The sequence below is a fragment of the Crinia signifera genome, chromosome 4, assembly GCF_055691185.1.
Source record: "Crinia signifera chromosome 4, ASM5569118v1, whole genome shotgun sequence".
Taxonomy (NCBI): Eukaryota; Metazoa; Chordata; class Amphibia; order Anura; family Myobatrachidae; genus Crinia; species Crinia signifera.
The window spans coordinates 313,657,018-313,673,924 of NC_139220.1; the positions used below are offsets into that span (position 1 = coordinate 313,657,018).

Below are 16,907 nucleotides of genomic sequence, written 5' to 3' on the forward strand. Positions count from 1 at the left end.
AGGGAACGCAATACACTGATTGTGGACCAAGCGCTCAGGTGTCGACAATGACACAAATACTGTAAACGTGAAAAAATGATGTTGACCTTTGCACGTGTCGACTTTTTTTGTGTCAATCTTTTTCTTGTGTCAACCTTATGCATGTCACCTACCTGGTACCTACAGAGTGTCAATAGTGTTTTATCCCATCTACTTTGTACCTACAGAGGTCGACACAAGCAAAATGTCAACATGAGAATGGTCGACATTTTGAAAGGGTCAACATGTATTATTTAACTTTTTTTTAATTTCCATTTCATTTATCGCAACACTAATCGGGAATCCACGTGCACCTGGCAAACTCATGTCGACCTTTTGTAGTGTCGACCGTTTGTCAATGTTGACCTTGTGGGTTTTCTGCTTAAAAAAAGTTAGATACTTCTTGTCTAGTAGTCTCTGGTGGTCCACGCCGGTCCGGGGCATATCACCCTTCATCTTTCCACTGGAGAGGGGGCTGCTGGGAGGAGAGGGGGCTGCTGGGAGATGTAGTTCTCCCTGCTGCTGCTTCTGAAAACATACCGTAATGATTGTAGGAAGAATCAGACTTACTCTGTGAGTACAAGAAAATAAAGACGCAGTGATTTTTCCCCCAATTTTGCCATATGGCTGGTAGACCCTAGGAGAACCTACAACCTACAGAGTGTACTATATTATATTTCCTCTGCCTGGTACATAAATAATATCAATATTGTAACATATCCCTCTCCTGGGACCTGCATAGCCTCTGTATTGTAACATATCCCTTTCCTGGGACCTGCATAACCTCTGTATTGTAACATATTCCTCTCCTGGGACCTGCAGAACCTCTGTATTGTAACATATCCCTATCCTGGGACCTGCATAACCTCTGTATTGTATATCCCATTCCTGGAACCTGCATCATTAGCTCAATCCCCCCACGTGGGACCTGCATAACCTGTCATGCCTTTCTGGCCCCTGCAGATCATTGCGCACAGAAGCACTATTTCGCCACAGACCTGCAGAGCATCACCACCCCAGCCACGACATTGTGCAGTCCCATGATGCTCATCCCGGCAGACACCTGGTCTGCACCCCTCTGCCTAATCCCTTCTGTCACAGCCCTGCAGAGAATTAGCCCCTGCATACGTCTACGTGCCCAGCCTGCAGAGCATCGCTTCGCCAGCCAGGGCAGAGTGTCTCCCCTTGTTACCAGCAGGAATTGTGTACATAAAGTCTATGCATCCAGTGCTGCGAGTAGGAGGAGGAGCTCTTATTAGCTGCATCGGTGCAGAGAGAGAGAGGGAGAGGGATGAGGGAGAGAGGGAGAGGGAGACGGGAGGGATGTGGGAAGTGCACCCTTGATAACTGCAGAGCTGTCCCACCACAGCCTGTTATCTCTCTGTTTCCTTCATCTTCCTGGTCCCATGCTGGCGTCTCTGCTGGGTTGGCCCCATCCCTGGCATCCCTTTCCCTGTAGCCAAAGACCTCTCCGCTCTCCCTAACCCACGCACCATCCTGGCACTCCACGTATCCTCCTGGACTGCTCACTTTTTCGTCTCTCCTCATCCCATCCCCCTCACACCTCCTCCCCTGTCTCCCTCCATCCCCCTCTGTCTCACTCTCTCCTTACCTCCCAGATTCACTCTCACCCTTCCCTTCTTCTTCCTCATCTTCTCCCCTGTGGTCCTTCACCGTCCCTTTCCCTCTGTCCTCTCCCACCTGCCCTCATTCTTCTATGCTTCTTTAAACTCTTTCATTTTTTTTTTGCCCCAGACCCCCCTTTGAACCCTCAGGCTCTCCTCATCCTCCTCCTCATCTTCATCCTCCATTTGATTTCCCACTTGCCCCCCTTTGGCATCTCCTGTCAGTATGCAAGTTTCTTTTGCTTGCACAGAGCAGACGTTGAGAAGTAGGACCAGCGAGGACCGCCTTTGCCCCAATCGCTCTTCTGGAGGGCAAAATGGGGGCACTGGGGGGCAGAACAAACAGCGCACCCCCCCTCTGGGGACTAAGAACCCTAACCAGGTGCTCCCCCTTCTCTCGCACATCTTGCGGGAGTCCACGGGCAAAGCCACGGGCATGAAATACAGGTAAGGACCGGAAGGGTGCCATCAGTGGGACTATGCCACCTCTAGTTACTGGAGACATATGTACAGTATGCTGCATGATACATAGGTCATATCTCCGTGCATGGACTGATATGTGGCATGTTCTGATGTCTCCCTATGGCTGCTGGAAGCTACAGGGTGTACCCACAGCTATTGTATATCTCATTGTCTCTGACGCTGCAAGAGGGTCAAAGTCCACAATTTATTTCAAATAAGTTATTTCCAACTTTAAGCCTGTATGACGTGATAGAAAGGGAGCGGATCAGATCCCTGAGCTGATACTGCTAGGGTATAGCTCTACTGCTGGTGTGACACACCTGAGGTACAGTATACGTCTACTGCTGGTGCGACACACCTGAGGTACAGTATACGTCTACTGCTGGTGTGACACACCTGAGGTACAGTATACGAATACTGCTGATGTGACACACCTGAGGTATACCCCTACTGCTGGTGTGACACACCTGAGGTATACCCCTACTGCTGGTGTGACACACCTGAGGTATACCCCTATTGCTGGTGTGGCAAACCTGAGGTATACCCCTATTGCTGGTGTGGCACACCTGAGGTATACCCCTACTGCTGGTGTGACACACCTGAGGTATACCCGTACTGCTGGTGTGACACACCTGAGGTATACCCCTACTGCTGGTGTGACACACCTGAGGTATACCCCTATTGCTGGTGTGGCACACCTGAGGTATACCCCTATTGCTGGTGTGGCACACCTGAGGTATACCCCTACTGCTGGTGTGACACACCTGAGGTATACCCCTACTGCTGGTGTGACACACCTGAGGTATACCCCTACTGCTGGTGTGACGCACCTGAGGTATACCCCTACTGCTGGTGTGACACACCTGAGGTATACCCCTATTGCTGGTGTGGCACACCTGAGGTATACCCCTACTGCTGGTGTGACACACCTGAGGTATACCCCTATTGCTGGTGTGACACACCTGAGGTATACCCCTACTGCTGGTGTGACACTCCTGAGGTATACCCCTATTGCTGGTGTGGCACACCTGAGGTATACCCCTATTGCTGGTGTGGCACACCTGAGGTATAGCACTTCTGCTGGTGTGGCACACCTGAGGTATTCCCCGACTGCTGGTATACCTCTACTGCTGGTGTGACACACCTGAAGTATACCCTTACCGTTGGTGTGACGCACCTGAGGTATACCTCTACTGCTGGTGTGACACACCTGAGGTATACCCCTACTGCTGGTGTGACACACCTGAGGTACACCCCTACTGCTGGTGTGACACACCTGAGCACCTGCTGAGGTCTAGATCTGCTGCTGGTGTGACACACCTGAGGTACACCCCTACTGCTGGTGTGACACACCTGAGCACCTGCTGAGGTCTAGATCTGCTGCTGGTGTGACACACCTGAGGTACACCCCTACTGCTGGTGTGACTTACCTGAGGTACACCCCTACTGCTGGTGTGACACACCTGATCACCTGCTGAGGTCTAGATCTGCTGCTGGTGTGACACACCTAAGGTACAGTATACGAATACTGCTGGTGTGACACACCTGAGGTATACGAATACTGCTGGTGTGACACACCTGAGGTATACCCCTACTGCTGGTGTGAAACACCTGAGGTATACCCCTACTGCTGGTGTGACACACCTGAGGTATACCGCTACTGCTGGTGTGACACACCTGAGGTATACCCCTACTGCTGGTGTGACACACATGAGCTGATACTGAGGTATACCTCTACTGCTTATGCAACACACCTGAGCTGCTGTGGATATACTCATGTACTGTCAGGTTATACTGCTCTTGTTGTGATATCCCCGGGCTGCTGCAAAATTATTCCTGAGAAATATTTATGTTACTGCTGTGAGTCTTACCTGTTATTGCTGTGTGACATACCTGTGTGACTGCTGTGAGACATACCTGTGAGACTGCTGTGAGACATACCTGTGTGACTGCTGTGAGACATAACCTGTTTGGCTGCTGTGAGACATACCTGTGTGACTGCTGTGAGACATACCTGTGTGACTGCTGTGAGACCTACCTGTGAGACTGCTGTGAGACATTCCTGTGTTACTGCTGTGAGACATTCCTGTGTGACTGCTGTGAGACATAACCTGTTTGGCTGCTGTGAGACTTACCTGTGTGACTGCTGTGAGACATACCTGTGAGACTGCTGTGAGACATTCCTGTTACTGCTGTGAGACATACCTGTGTTACTGCTGTGAGACATACCTGTGTGGCTGCTGTGAGACTTACCTGTGTGACTGCTGTGAGACATACCTGTGAGACTGCTGTGAGACATTCCTGTGTTACTGCTGTGCGACATTCCTGTGTTACTGCTGTGAGACATTCCTGTGTTACTGCTGTGAGACATTCCTGTGTTACTGCTGTGAGACATTCCTGTGTTACTGCTGTGAGACATACCTGTGTGACTGCTGTGAGACATACCTGTGTGACTGCTGTGAGACATTCCTGTGTTACTGCTGTGAGACACAACCTGTGTTACTGCTGTGAGATATATTACTGCTGTGAGATATACCTGTGTTGCTACTGTGAGACATACATGTGTTACTGCTGTGGAACATTCCTGTGTTACTGCTATGAGACATTCCTGTGTTACTGCTGTGAGACATTCCTGTGTTACTGCTGTGAGACATTCCTGTGTTACTGCTGTGAGACATACATGTGTTACTGCTGTGAGACATAACCTGTTGTCCTGTACCACTGCTAAGGTGCATCCCTGTGCCTCTCTTGAGGTGTGTCCCTGTACCATTAATGAAGTGTGTCCCAGTACCCTTACTGATGTGTGTCCTTGACACTGCTGCGATGTGTCCTGTGTCACTACTGTTGAGGTATGGTATGTCCATGTGCATCTCTTGAGGTGTGTCTCTGTGCCACCACTGCTGAGGTGTGTCCCTATGCCCCTGCTGCTGAGGTGTGTCCCTGTGCCCAGCTTTTGAGGTGCATTCCCTGGAATAGCAGAATGGGTGTGGGTAATTGTACTAGAGTACAGAAGGACATAGGGGCCTATTTATTGATATTGGTGATATTAGTGCCCAGAATCACGTTGCAATATGTGATTATAGCGGGTGACTGTACCTGCAGGGGCTCCAAACATGCTTATCCCTGACATTTCCTCAGTACGCCGCCGCACATGTGCAATCCCTCAGACCACTGCTGCGCGGCCACCATTGCTGGGGGGACCCTCTGCTGAATCTGCCATTTGCAGCCCATAGGGTTATTTATAGAGGCCGGTTGTACTGGCACATGATGAGTGCAGTACTCTCTACTCACTCTCTACCAGCTTTGACTACTGCAACATCCTTCTCTCCGGGCTACCTCTCACCCACCTCGCCCCTCTCCAATCCATTCTTAACGCTGCTGCTAGGTTCATCTTCCTCTCCCGCCGCTCTACCTCCGCCTCCCCCCTCTGTCTATCTCTTCACTGGCTCCCCATTCATCTGAGTTCTCTTTAAACTCCTCACCACCACCTACAAGGCTCTCTCCTCCTCCACCGCTCCTTACCTCTCTTCACTGATCTCTATCCACACTCCCTCCTGTCCTCTTCACTTCGCCGCCGACCGTCGCCTGACCTCTCACCTAATCACCTCCTCCCACTCCCGTGTCCAAGACTTCGCTCGCGCTGCCCCCCTGCACTGGAACATCCTCCCGCCACCCATCAGGCTTTCTGATTCCCTTACCTCCTTCAAGCGCTCCCTCAAAACCCACTTATTCCGACTAACTTCTTTCGCTCCTCCTATCCTGCCTACCCTACCCCTCCATCCGTTCCTCCTTATCCTATTGTTTTTCGTTCGTCCACCCACCTCCTTTTAGTCTGTTAACTCTTATGAGTAGGGTCCTCCTTCCTCACTTACTCACCCTACCTCTTTACCTCACCTGTGCTCCTGCCCTGTTCTTCCCTTCCTCTACTTCATCTTCAGTCTCCTCGACAATTTCGACAACTTCTTCAGAACTGATGCTGATTTTGGTTCTACCAGCTATACCCCTATTTATGCTGTATTTTATGAACACACTCTACGTTACCTTGGCATTTTTTTTGTTTTTTTGCTATGTACGGCGCTGCGGACACTTTGTGGCGCCTTATAAATAAACAAACTACTACTACTACTTCTGATTGGCTGTTTGCCTAGTGACACGACCAGCTGATACTAGGGGACTCGTCTATTACCGCGGTTTCTTATTTGAAGTCGCGTCACGTAATTTACATTTGGACCACCGCAGGAGAATAGAGGATGTTGCTGATACCAACCAATCACATTGTCTGTCATTTCTCTATTGCATCCTAGAAAATGACAGACAGAATCTGATTGGTTCCTATGGGCAACAGAAACTCTTTCAATTTTCGAAGCTTAGTAAATTTACCCCTGGGACTTCCATTTCCGTATTAAAGTGGTCACGGTGGATGGGGGAAGGAGGGGGAGGGGGGTGTCTGCCGGTACTTCGCTCCCCTGTATATGTGAAGTGGGAATGGTGCATTTATTAATAGCGCTGTCAGAATGCTGCTCCGTCTCTTGTGTGACACTTCTGTACATTGCTGTAATGACAGCCAGAGAGGCCTCAAACTGCAGGAAAAGCTATATTCCTCACTGATGTAGTGGCCGGGGAGATGTACAAGACAAGAATACAGGACAGGGCAGGGTGGGTGGGTGGGGGGGCTGCGTGATGGGGTCAGTGATACAAGTGGGTGTGTCACATGGGTGTCATACATTCCTGATTCAGATGTGGTTGTATGCAGATGTGGTTGTAAGCAGATGTGGTTGTAATGTGGTTGTATGCAGATGTGGTTGTATGCAGATGTGGTTGTGTGCAGATGTGATTGTGTGCAGATGTGATTGTAAGCAGATGTGGTTGTATACAGATGTGGTTGTGTGCAGATGTGGTTGTGTGTAGATGTGGTTGTGTGCAGATGTGATTGTATGCAGATGTGGTTGTATGCAGATGTGGTTGTATGCAGATGTGATTGTATGCAGATGTGGTTGTATGCAGATGTGGTTGTATGCAGATGTGGTTGTATGCAGATGTGATTGTATGCAGATGTGATTGTAAGCAGATGTGGTTGTAATGTGGTTGTATGCAGATGTGGTTGTAGTCTGCTCCACCATGTCTGGCTGGCAGTGTGACATCACCACGTTGTACCTATCACAGATGCCAATAATAACATATCCTTGAGAGGTGACCTCAGGTTTAATACCAATAACAGTCTTCCTGATGGCTCACATAATGGGGGTTATTTTGGTTCACTCTTTCTGACAAATTCCTTCGTAGATGGAGAAAAACCATGTGCACTGCAGGTGGGGCAGATGTAACATGTGCAGAGAGAGAGTTAGATTTGGGTGGGGTTTTACTTCAAAGTGAGATCTATATTGCAGTGTAAAAATAAAGCAGTCAGTATTTACCCTGCACAGAAACAAGATAACTCACCCAAATCTAATTCTCTCTGCACATGTTACATCTGCCCCCCTGCAGTGCACATGGTTTTGTCCTTCTAAGAAGGAATTTGTCAGAAAAAGTGAACCAGAATAATCCCAATGTGTGATTACCTCGCAGAGGGTGCTGGAGAGAGATGCCGCGAGGTTCTGTGTCTGAGCTCTCTGCCATGCGATAGATTTTGGGAGGGTTACACAGCGCCTAGCCCGGGAGAGTAGTACTGGAAATATATATGTATGTGTAATAAACGTCTGCATGCTGTGTGGCTGACAGCAGTTCTGCGACACAATCTTCATGTATCACGCGACTCATATCACTACTTTTGCTGCTGGGGACCCTGCCCCTCCCACTATATAACTCTCCGTCTGTGGCTTCCTGCTGCCTCCATTCCCCACCTCACATTCTGGGTGGGATGTATTAAAATACATCGCCGCCCCTCGCCCTGCCACCACGGTGTTGCTATCACATATGTATTAACATATGCGATCAGCATTGCAGTGCGGTGACATATGCCCCCCACGATACCTGTGATGTGGTGTGCGGGGGGGGGAAGGGGGGGTCTCTGTCACTTCCCTGGGCTCTCTTTCTTCTCCCTGGACGGGCAGCAGGTGTCCTGAAAGCCTCCTCCTCTCCCCTGCAGCCGGAAGGACCTCCGGCTGTGATGCTAGGGGGAGGAGAAGTTTGACAAAGGTATGCCGGGGAGTGGGGTTGGCGTCTGGGGCAGGTTGTGGCGGCTGGCATTAAGAAGCCCATAGGGTTCTATAGGGTATCATTACCCAAAGGTGTCAAAACTCTGGGCAGCGAAAATGCGCCGGCCGGGTCTAAGTACAATTGAAAATGTGGTAAAACCTAAATTTTAACTACACACCACACTTACCTACCCTCCCAGAATGGCCGGGAGGGTCCCGAAAATCAGGTCCCCCTCCTGGCCCCCAGAAGGGTGGGTAAAACTCCCGCATTAAGCACCACCCCACCTCATCAGCCCCGAACCCCCTCCTTTTGCCAGTCAAATACTGCCATTTGCGGCTCTTTGGGAGGGGGTGGGTCTAAAATGACGCAAATTGCATAATTTAGTACCAACCCCTCCCCGAAGAGCTGTGAATAGCGGCATTTAACAAATTGGAGGAGAGGCTTAATGGGGTGGGGCTTAATGATGGCAAGCCCCGCCCCCAGAAAAAGCTGCACACAGTCTCCTCTCCAGGTTTGAGGAGACAATCAAACATACATGCAATACACACCCAGCATACATACACAACATACATAATACATACATAATACATACATGCATACAAACAAACAAACAAACAGAGCATACATACAGATGGAGCGTCCGCTTGCCAGAGGGGGTGGTCTGGCGAGCCCCAGCACTGAATGAGCGGCGCTACATCTGTATACACACAACATACATATATATGCATACATACATAGAGTGAGAGCATGCATGCTGCATACATACATAAATACAATCGAAGCATGCATGCATACATAAATACATACATATATAGCATATATACAGTACATACAAACACACACACACATAATATAGCACTTACTAGAGGAGGACAGGACAGATCCCTCAGTGCTGGAGGCCATGTGAGCAGAACTGCTGCTTCTGTAGGGGCTGCACGTGCTCAGTAGCTCCCCCTGCTGCTGTGCCTGAGTTCTGTACTCACACAGTGCAGAGAGCCCTGCTGCCTCCAGATATCTCTGCAACCTGCTGCTCGGGGAGGGGGCCTCAGAGATGAGGAATCTGCCGTACGTACCCCCGGGCCCCCCCTTAATCCGGCTCTGCTCAAGGGCCTATACACTAGTCCAATTTGGGCCGATTTCACCCGACCATACGTATCGGGCTGAGAAATTAGGCCAAATTGGATGTGTTTGATGTCCCCCTCAGGTCAGAGCCCTGGTCCCATTCCGCATGCGATACATCGCAATTATAAAAGGTCAGCATGTGATCTATCGAATATTTGGAACCTGTCCCGCGGTCCATCCCGTGTGCCACGGGTTGGGGGGGCTTTAGTGGCGGAGATCACCGCTACTCTAATCTGAGCAGTGGTGATCGCTGAAGAGATGCCGTGCGCCTGTTCATGGCCTCACATTTCGCTGATATAAGGGAACAGATGACGACGGGGAAGGGAAACGTCCCGAGAAATGGTTACCTCTCTAGAATCGGGCAATACGCATTTACGCTGACTGCTAAAATGTTATATAGGGCTATTAGTTTGACTGAATGGATGTTATCCTATTAAATATTCATTAAATACATTGAAGCAAGTTTATTCTGTGCGTCCTGTCATAAATCATCTGTCTATGGGACGTGAGCCTGGGTGTGCTAATTGGGCCCCTATCTGTAAGTGTCCTGGCTGGTTTCACTGTCTGTAAAGGCCCCCATACACTAGGGCGACTTGTCCTTAGGACAAGTCGCCCCCGACTTCCCCCTGAGCTTCCCCGGCTGCTCCCCGGGGGAGCTTGATTAGATTGGCACTTGATGTGCCATTTTTTACATGTGATAAATCGTCTCGATTTATCACATGTAAAAAACCCGGGGAGCAGGGGGGGGGGGCTACAGAGGTGGGAGCAGGGGGGCTGGGGACGCTGCGGGGGACATGTCTGTGTCCCCCGCTGCTGGGGACAGCGTCTGTGTGCCCCGCTGCTGAGGACGCTGCGGGGGACAGCGTCTGTGTGCACCGCTGCGGGGGACAGCGTCTGTGTCCCCAGCCCCCCCTGCTCCCTCCACCGCCGCGCCGCCCCACTAGGTCCCAAGTCGGGTGGTCGGACGTGCAGCAGGTCCGACCACCCGACGCAGATCCGATGCGCACGGGACCGCGCATCGGATCTGAGGGGACATCAAAACTAGCCGATTTTGGTCCGATTTCGGCCAGATCCGACTGATCTGGCTGAAATCTGACCAAAATCGGCTAGTGTATGGGGGCCTTAAGTGTCCTGGCTGGTTTCACTGTTTATGAGTCTGGAGTAGATAGAAACATAGAATTTGACGGCAGATAAGAACCATTCAGCCCATCTAGTCTGCCCCCTTTTTAACCAAATTGTTACCCTTAAATCCTGTTTGATCCTTATTTCTGTGCAAGGATGTCCTTATGTCTATCCCAGGCATGTTTACTGTATTTGCCTCTACCACCTCTGATGGGAGGCTATTCCACTTGTCCACTACCCTTTTGGTGAGGTAATTTTCGCCTCAGATTGCCCCAGTCGCGCAATGCCCCACCAATGGGACCGGGTATGCAATGCACACACACCTCCCAATTCTCAAAATCTGGAGATCGGGACCCACACGCGCCTTCCGAGCATGTTCAAAATTTTGTGCATGGCCTTGCACTCTTGCCTTGCCCCCGTTTTCATGTATTGTTTTTTTTTTTTTTTTTTTTTTTTTACAGTTACTAACCTCTACTCTATGGCAGGGTTGCCGACTTTAAGGTTCTCCTCTCCGGGAGAAGCCCGGAGAGAAGAGTTTCAGCAGCCGCTCAGGGGGCGGGGCTTACGAGTGACATCACTAAGCCCCATGCTGGTAAAGCAGGGAATTCACGGATCTCCATGGAGGGGGCGGGGCTAAAATGGCGCGATTGTGCCTTTTTAGCTCCGCCCCCTCCTCTGAGACCCGAGGATTGCAGCATTTTAATGCCGCAATCCGGAGGACAGCGGGGGTCCCCCCTGAATCCGGGAGGGTTTCCCACCCTTCCGGGGGGCCGGGAGGGGGTCCCGATTTTCGGGAGACTCCCGGAAATTCCGGGAGGGTCGGCAACCCTGCTCTATGGCCCTTATTCAGATCTGATCGCAGTACAAATTTGTTCTCAAAATGGGCAAAACCATGTGCACTGCAGGTGGGGCAGATGTAACATGTGCAGAGAGAGTTAAATTTGGGTGGGGTGTGTTGAAACTGAAATCTAAATTGCAGTGTAAAAATAATGCAGCCAGTATTTACCCTGCACAGAAACAAAATAACTCACACAAATCTAACTCTCTCTATACAGGGTACATCTGAATAAGGGCCTATAGTTGTTTGTGATTGACTGTATTAATCCTATTGTATTGTGTTTATGCAGCAAATTTTGTATTTTAATCCGTGAGTTTATCCATGGGTATAGTGTTGCTTTTTTAAGTTTCGATTTTATCCGATCTTTTTAGTCGACTTTTTGGCTATTAATTAATTATCGCTATTAATTTTTTACCAGCCGATGTGGCCAGTTTTGACAGGGAAAAGGTTTTCTGGGTGTCTGCAAATAAGTCACAGTTTGCAGTCCACCCAGCATGTCACATGTTCCAGGTCACCCAGCAGGTGCACAGGGTGAGCTGACCAACTGTCACATATTCCAGAGCACAATGGTGATGTACTGTAAATGGCAGACAAACGTTTTGCTGCATATCTCGGAAACTAAGCAGCAGATTGCAATGGCAATATGTTTCTGCAAATCTACAGACCAATGCCTTAAAATTGGTATATGAGGCTCAGACGCCGGCATCATAGAAATATGGCACTCATAAAATGCGACCTTCTGCATTTATTATATAGATATTTTATTATCCTCGTTCTGGCATATGTGACTTATAAAGGGGGAAATGTATCAAACCTTGGGGAGGGTTCAAGTGGAGAGGGTGTACCAACCAATCAGGCTGTGTTTACTATAGGAAATGTCTAAATATATGGGGACTGACAGTACCTTAAAGTCATTTATTTCATCCCTAGGAATCTGGGAAAGTCGGGTTTACGTGTTTCCTGCCTAGGATTGGGTGAGTGCACTGCGTGAGTCATTTACTTGTGCTGTCTGTAACATAACTGGTGTGACTAAAGGTTTCATAAGCCCAGTAGTTAAAATCCCATCAAAACGACAGCTTCTGCAATGTACTTTTACTTTGAGCTGTGACAGTTTTTACTTTCACTTTGAACTGTGGCAGTTTTTAATCCGACAACCTCTCCACCCCACCCCCAGTCCCTATCTGCTCCTACCGCCAATCTGTCTTTACAGCTCCCTCTCTCCATATCTGGCAAGATTGACACAGATCATTGTCCCTCCAAAAATTGCTTTCACTTTCTGTTATGAGTCTTATAACATCTTTTAGCACACAAAGGAGTAAAGCGGCCTTTAGTGGTCACTGGCGGTACTTCACCTCGTAGAGGTGAGGCATAGCTAGCCTTTTTTCATATATACACTGTATTTATAGATCAGAACGGAGCACCAGGTTTGGCTTATGGGTCCCGGTCACCCGAGGTTGAGGCACTGGTAGTGCGCCATCCCCCAGTGTGCACTACATAACTCTCATCTCTCCAGAGCGGGCCATACTGTCTCATAGATCCGTGACTGCCCCTCCAGAATCAGGTCAGCGGAGGTCCGTCCCGTTCTTCTTTCCCGCCTGTTCTTGCAGCTTTCATTACTCATTGCTGCTTGTGGATTAAACATATTTGCTGGATCCTAGAGTGCTGGACCCCTGCTTGCGGGAATAGACAGGTACAAACAATGTGCAATGCCTAGCAATGAGTGAAAACCTTCGTCCCACATGAATACCAGCCCCATCGTTGAATCAACCTTTCGTAAAATAAGTCGTCTCCCCCCAACCAGCCCAGAAACTAAATTAATACGATTCATGTTTCATACATAGACCTATTTCACCCTAAAACCATCGATCATCAGTGTCACACCATCGATGATCAATAATGGGTGGTGACGACTAACCATCAATGGTTCATGGCCATCCCTACCCAGTCCTCAATTAATAAAGCAGCTCCATGACCCACAATTCAATTAAATAACCACCACCATAGGGCTGGTGTCGATGACACGGCTGGTGGTGCTTCTTTGTCCGCAACCATGTGGGTTAGCTCTGTAGCCGGTGGACATTCTGGTAGGAAGCCGAATATCTCCTGAACCCAAGGAGTGTAATCCACTACCCCATAATGCACTTACTATTTACCGCTCTTCCTTCTCCTCCACCTGCAGGCACCTGGGTGACGTTTGGGTCTCAGATCACAGATGAGGTAAGGGGGAATGGTTAGGGTTGGGGTAAGGTTGGTGGAAGGAACAGGCTGCCGTTGGCCGCACGGAGAAGATCGCTGAGGTCTCTAACCTGGACTGTTTACCCTCCCCCAGGTGGCTGAGCATCTCATGACTATGGCCTATCAACACGGGGTCAACCTGTTTGACACTGCGGAAGTGTATGCGGCGGGCAGGTAAGACACGAGGCCAAGAGCCACGAGATACATGTAAATAGAGTAATGGGGGGAATAAGCAGAAGGACAAGGGATGATCTTCTGCTAGAAGGACAAATACAAAGGTCTGGGGTCTTGTACTGTCGTAAGAACAGCTCTGCATCTGTTCCTGGCTACTGGTATCTCCATGGTACAATTATGGGTATATATTACTTTTTATTATGCCATATTTATGTCAGCTTGCCCTAGTGACCACTACTGGAGAAGAATAATTCAGATCCCTCTTTGGGCCACTTTGTTATAATTTAAGCCAATAGCAGTTGTAGCTCGGTGGATTCATCCAGATGGCAGCCCCATAGGAATTTGTAGGGACTGCTCTTCTGGAGGACCCCAGAATATACCAAAGTTACCTGCTGCAGGCCATGGTCTCATACATTCTGGAAAACCTAAGGTGGTGTGGGAAAAACTCTGTTGACTACATTTATCTGAGGTTTTACAGCAAGTTTAGTTCAGACTAGAGATGTTTTGCGGACTCCTTGTTTTAGAAAAACCACCCTCAAGTGTTTTTGGTTCAGTAAAAATAAAAAATGATCTGGTAATCATTGATAACAATCGACTAAAATCATGTAATTCTTGCAATCCAAAACCCGAAATTCAGATTTAAAATCAAAATTCCCAACTGTGGGAAGAATTGAATGGACCAGGTTTCACTTCGGTTCAGACCCACAAAATTTGGGTGGATTCATATTTCTGGAGAACCTAGTTCAGAATTAGACACATCTTGCCTTTAATGTTGGACACACACTTGGCTGTGTAAGGGAAAAAGGCCACGGTCCCTGTAGGCCAATGTGGAGTTCAGTTAAAAAAAAAAAAAAGTAGAGACACTGGTAATCCCGCAGAGAATACCCAAGGACAGGCCAGTTTGGCACTTCGGTAAGAAGGGTCCAATAGCAAGGGTACAATAATGGTGGAAGCCATGACAGTTAGATAAGGGAAACAGGATCTGCTGGGGTAAATAACAGGGCTTCCACTAATGCAGCAGATCTCAAACTGTGGGTCCTGACCCCAAAATGGGTCCTGACCTTCTCAGCATGAAGTCGCGACGTAGGGGCATATCTAGAATTTTGTGGGCCTTTAGCCTCATTTCTTTTAGAGACACACCTCTCTCTGTAACTGTTATTTCTCTTATGCCACAGAGTGCCCCCAGTTCACACTATGCCACACTGTAGTGCCCCAGTTCACATTATGCCACACTATAGTGCCCCAGTTCACATTATGCCACACTTTAGAGCCACAGTTCACACTATGCCACACTATAGTGCCCCAGTTCACATTATACCACACCGGAGTACCCCAGTTCCCACTGTGCCACACTGTAGTGCCCCAGTTCACACTACGCCACACTGTAGCGCCCCAGTTCATATAGGCAGACAACTATATGGCCTGGGTGCAAGTAAACTAGGCCCCCTTAGCCTCTGGGCCCCATAGCTATGCCAATGCCTCTGCATTCTTTCCCAACAGGGCAGAAAAAACTCTGGGAAATATACTGAAGAAGAAAGAATGGCGGTGAGGACTCAATATCCATGTCATACAACTGGAACACACATTTATCATCCGATCATCTGACAATCATCTGACATCTAACAGTATTAGGTTCTAACTCTGTTCCTCTGTTCTAACCTGTCTGTTCTCTTCTCTTCCTGAAGACGCTCCAGTTATGTGGTGACAACTAAAATCTACTGGGGAGGACAGTAAGTGTCAGAAGCGACCTCTCTGACTTGTGCGGAGAACTGTGACCCCTTGGTAGACTATATATATATATATATATATATATATATATATATATATATATATATATATATATATATATACAGTATATAAACCTTCACTGCTGATGCATTATGTTGTGATTGTTCATTGACTCTCTAAATGCATGTGACACATTACTGTACATTGACTCTCTAAATTCTTCTCTAATCCAAATGAGTAGTAACTCTTCCATGTTTCGGGGACTACACAGTGCTGAGATAACATTGACACTATCAGCCACACATATGAATGTTTCCCGACCTATTGACTTCCGACATAGACCCCATCTGTACTATGATCCATGTACAATGCCGGCTATGGTATTAAAATGTACAATGTGTAAATACTCCCTGCACCACATTGTAGTGCCCCCAGTTCACGTTATGCCACAGTGACCCCAAACCAGTGATTAGAGATGGACATTGACCATCAATGATTTAAAATCATCTGACAACAGTGGTAATTATTTATACAATCGATGGGAGAGTTCCAGACATTTATATATGATATATATTAATATACGTGCAGCTCGTATTCTGGCTGCCTGGTTTTTCATTCTGCTGCTGCACAAGAAGGAGAGCTGATGATGTCAGTGTTCTCTCGGATGGGAGACCCTTCTTCCTGGGGGGGGGGGGCAAATGACTACAATTAGGAAGCAGTGACAAATATTTACCTGACTATTGGTGTACCTTTTATGTATGTATTTTTCTTGGCTACGGAGCACACATTCTAATTCATGGCCTCTCCGCTACATGTCAGGGCAAAGTGTCCGTAACAGCAGTAACACAATTCTCTATTTCTTTCCACGGTTCTCATCACCGTCTCCCCAGGGCAGAGACTGAGAGGGGTCTGTCTCGGAAGCACATTATTGAGGGTGAGTATCTGGTGACCAGAAGGCTTTTAAAAGAGTTTTCCATCTTCAGATAACTTTTTGTGCCTTAATTTATACTATTTTCACAATGCTAGTGTCAACCCAGCTTTTATCCGCCATTTAAATGCTGGAGACTGCAGCACCGGACCCCCGTTCTCACTGCTAGGCAAATTACCGGGTGAAACAGTTCTAACCTGGTTATTTGCCTTTTAACACAGAGGTTTTTTTTGCAGTGTGAACGGGTAAAAATCAGGGTTGGAGACCCAAGAATTTCGACCCAGGTTGACCCATTCACACTGAAAAAAGGCAAATTAGCAGACTTGCATGACCTGGGAATTTGCCTAGCAGTGAGAATGGAGTATTACATGCACCAGCCTGCAACATTTGCTAAGATCACCGTGCGGGGATACGGTCGTATTATCGATCACGCTTAGGTCAACAGTCATTTGGTCGACACCGTTGGGTCGAAATGCAGGAAGGTCGACAGGGTTCTAGGTCGACATGGTTGAAGGCCGAC

General features: G+C 48.3%; 1 protein-coding gene across 2 annotated transcripts in view; it reads left to right on the forward strand.

Moving 5' to 3' along the window:
• Window positions 1-1,305: 1,305 nt before the first annotated feature.
• Window positions 1,306-16,907, forward strand: part of KCNAB3 (potassium voltage-gated channel subfamily A regulatory beta subunit 3) — a 37,805-nt gene continuing 22,203 nt past the window's right edge. The window contains exons 1-7 of one of the 2 annotated variants that reach the window (XM_083185526.1): window positions 1,306-2,090; window positions 12,253-12,296; window positions 13,502-13,539; window positions 13,652-13,731; window positions 15,232-15,276; window positions 15,417-15,461; window positions 16,329-16,393. In XM_083185526.1, coding sequence (XP_083041652.1) covers window positions 1,870-2,090; window positions 12,253-12,296; window positions 13,502-13,539; window positions 13,652-13,731; window positions 15,232-15,276; window positions 15,417-15,461; window positions 16,329-16,393 — 538 coding nt within the window. In that variant the 5' untranslated portion in view covers window positions 1,306-1,869. The remainder of the gene's footprint in view (window positions 2,091-12,252; window positions 12,297-13,501; window positions 13,540-13,651; window positions 13,732-15,231; window positions 15,277-15,416; window positions 15,462-16,328; window positions 16,394-16,907) is intronic. The other variant, XM_083185527.1, reaches the window with a different exon arrangement.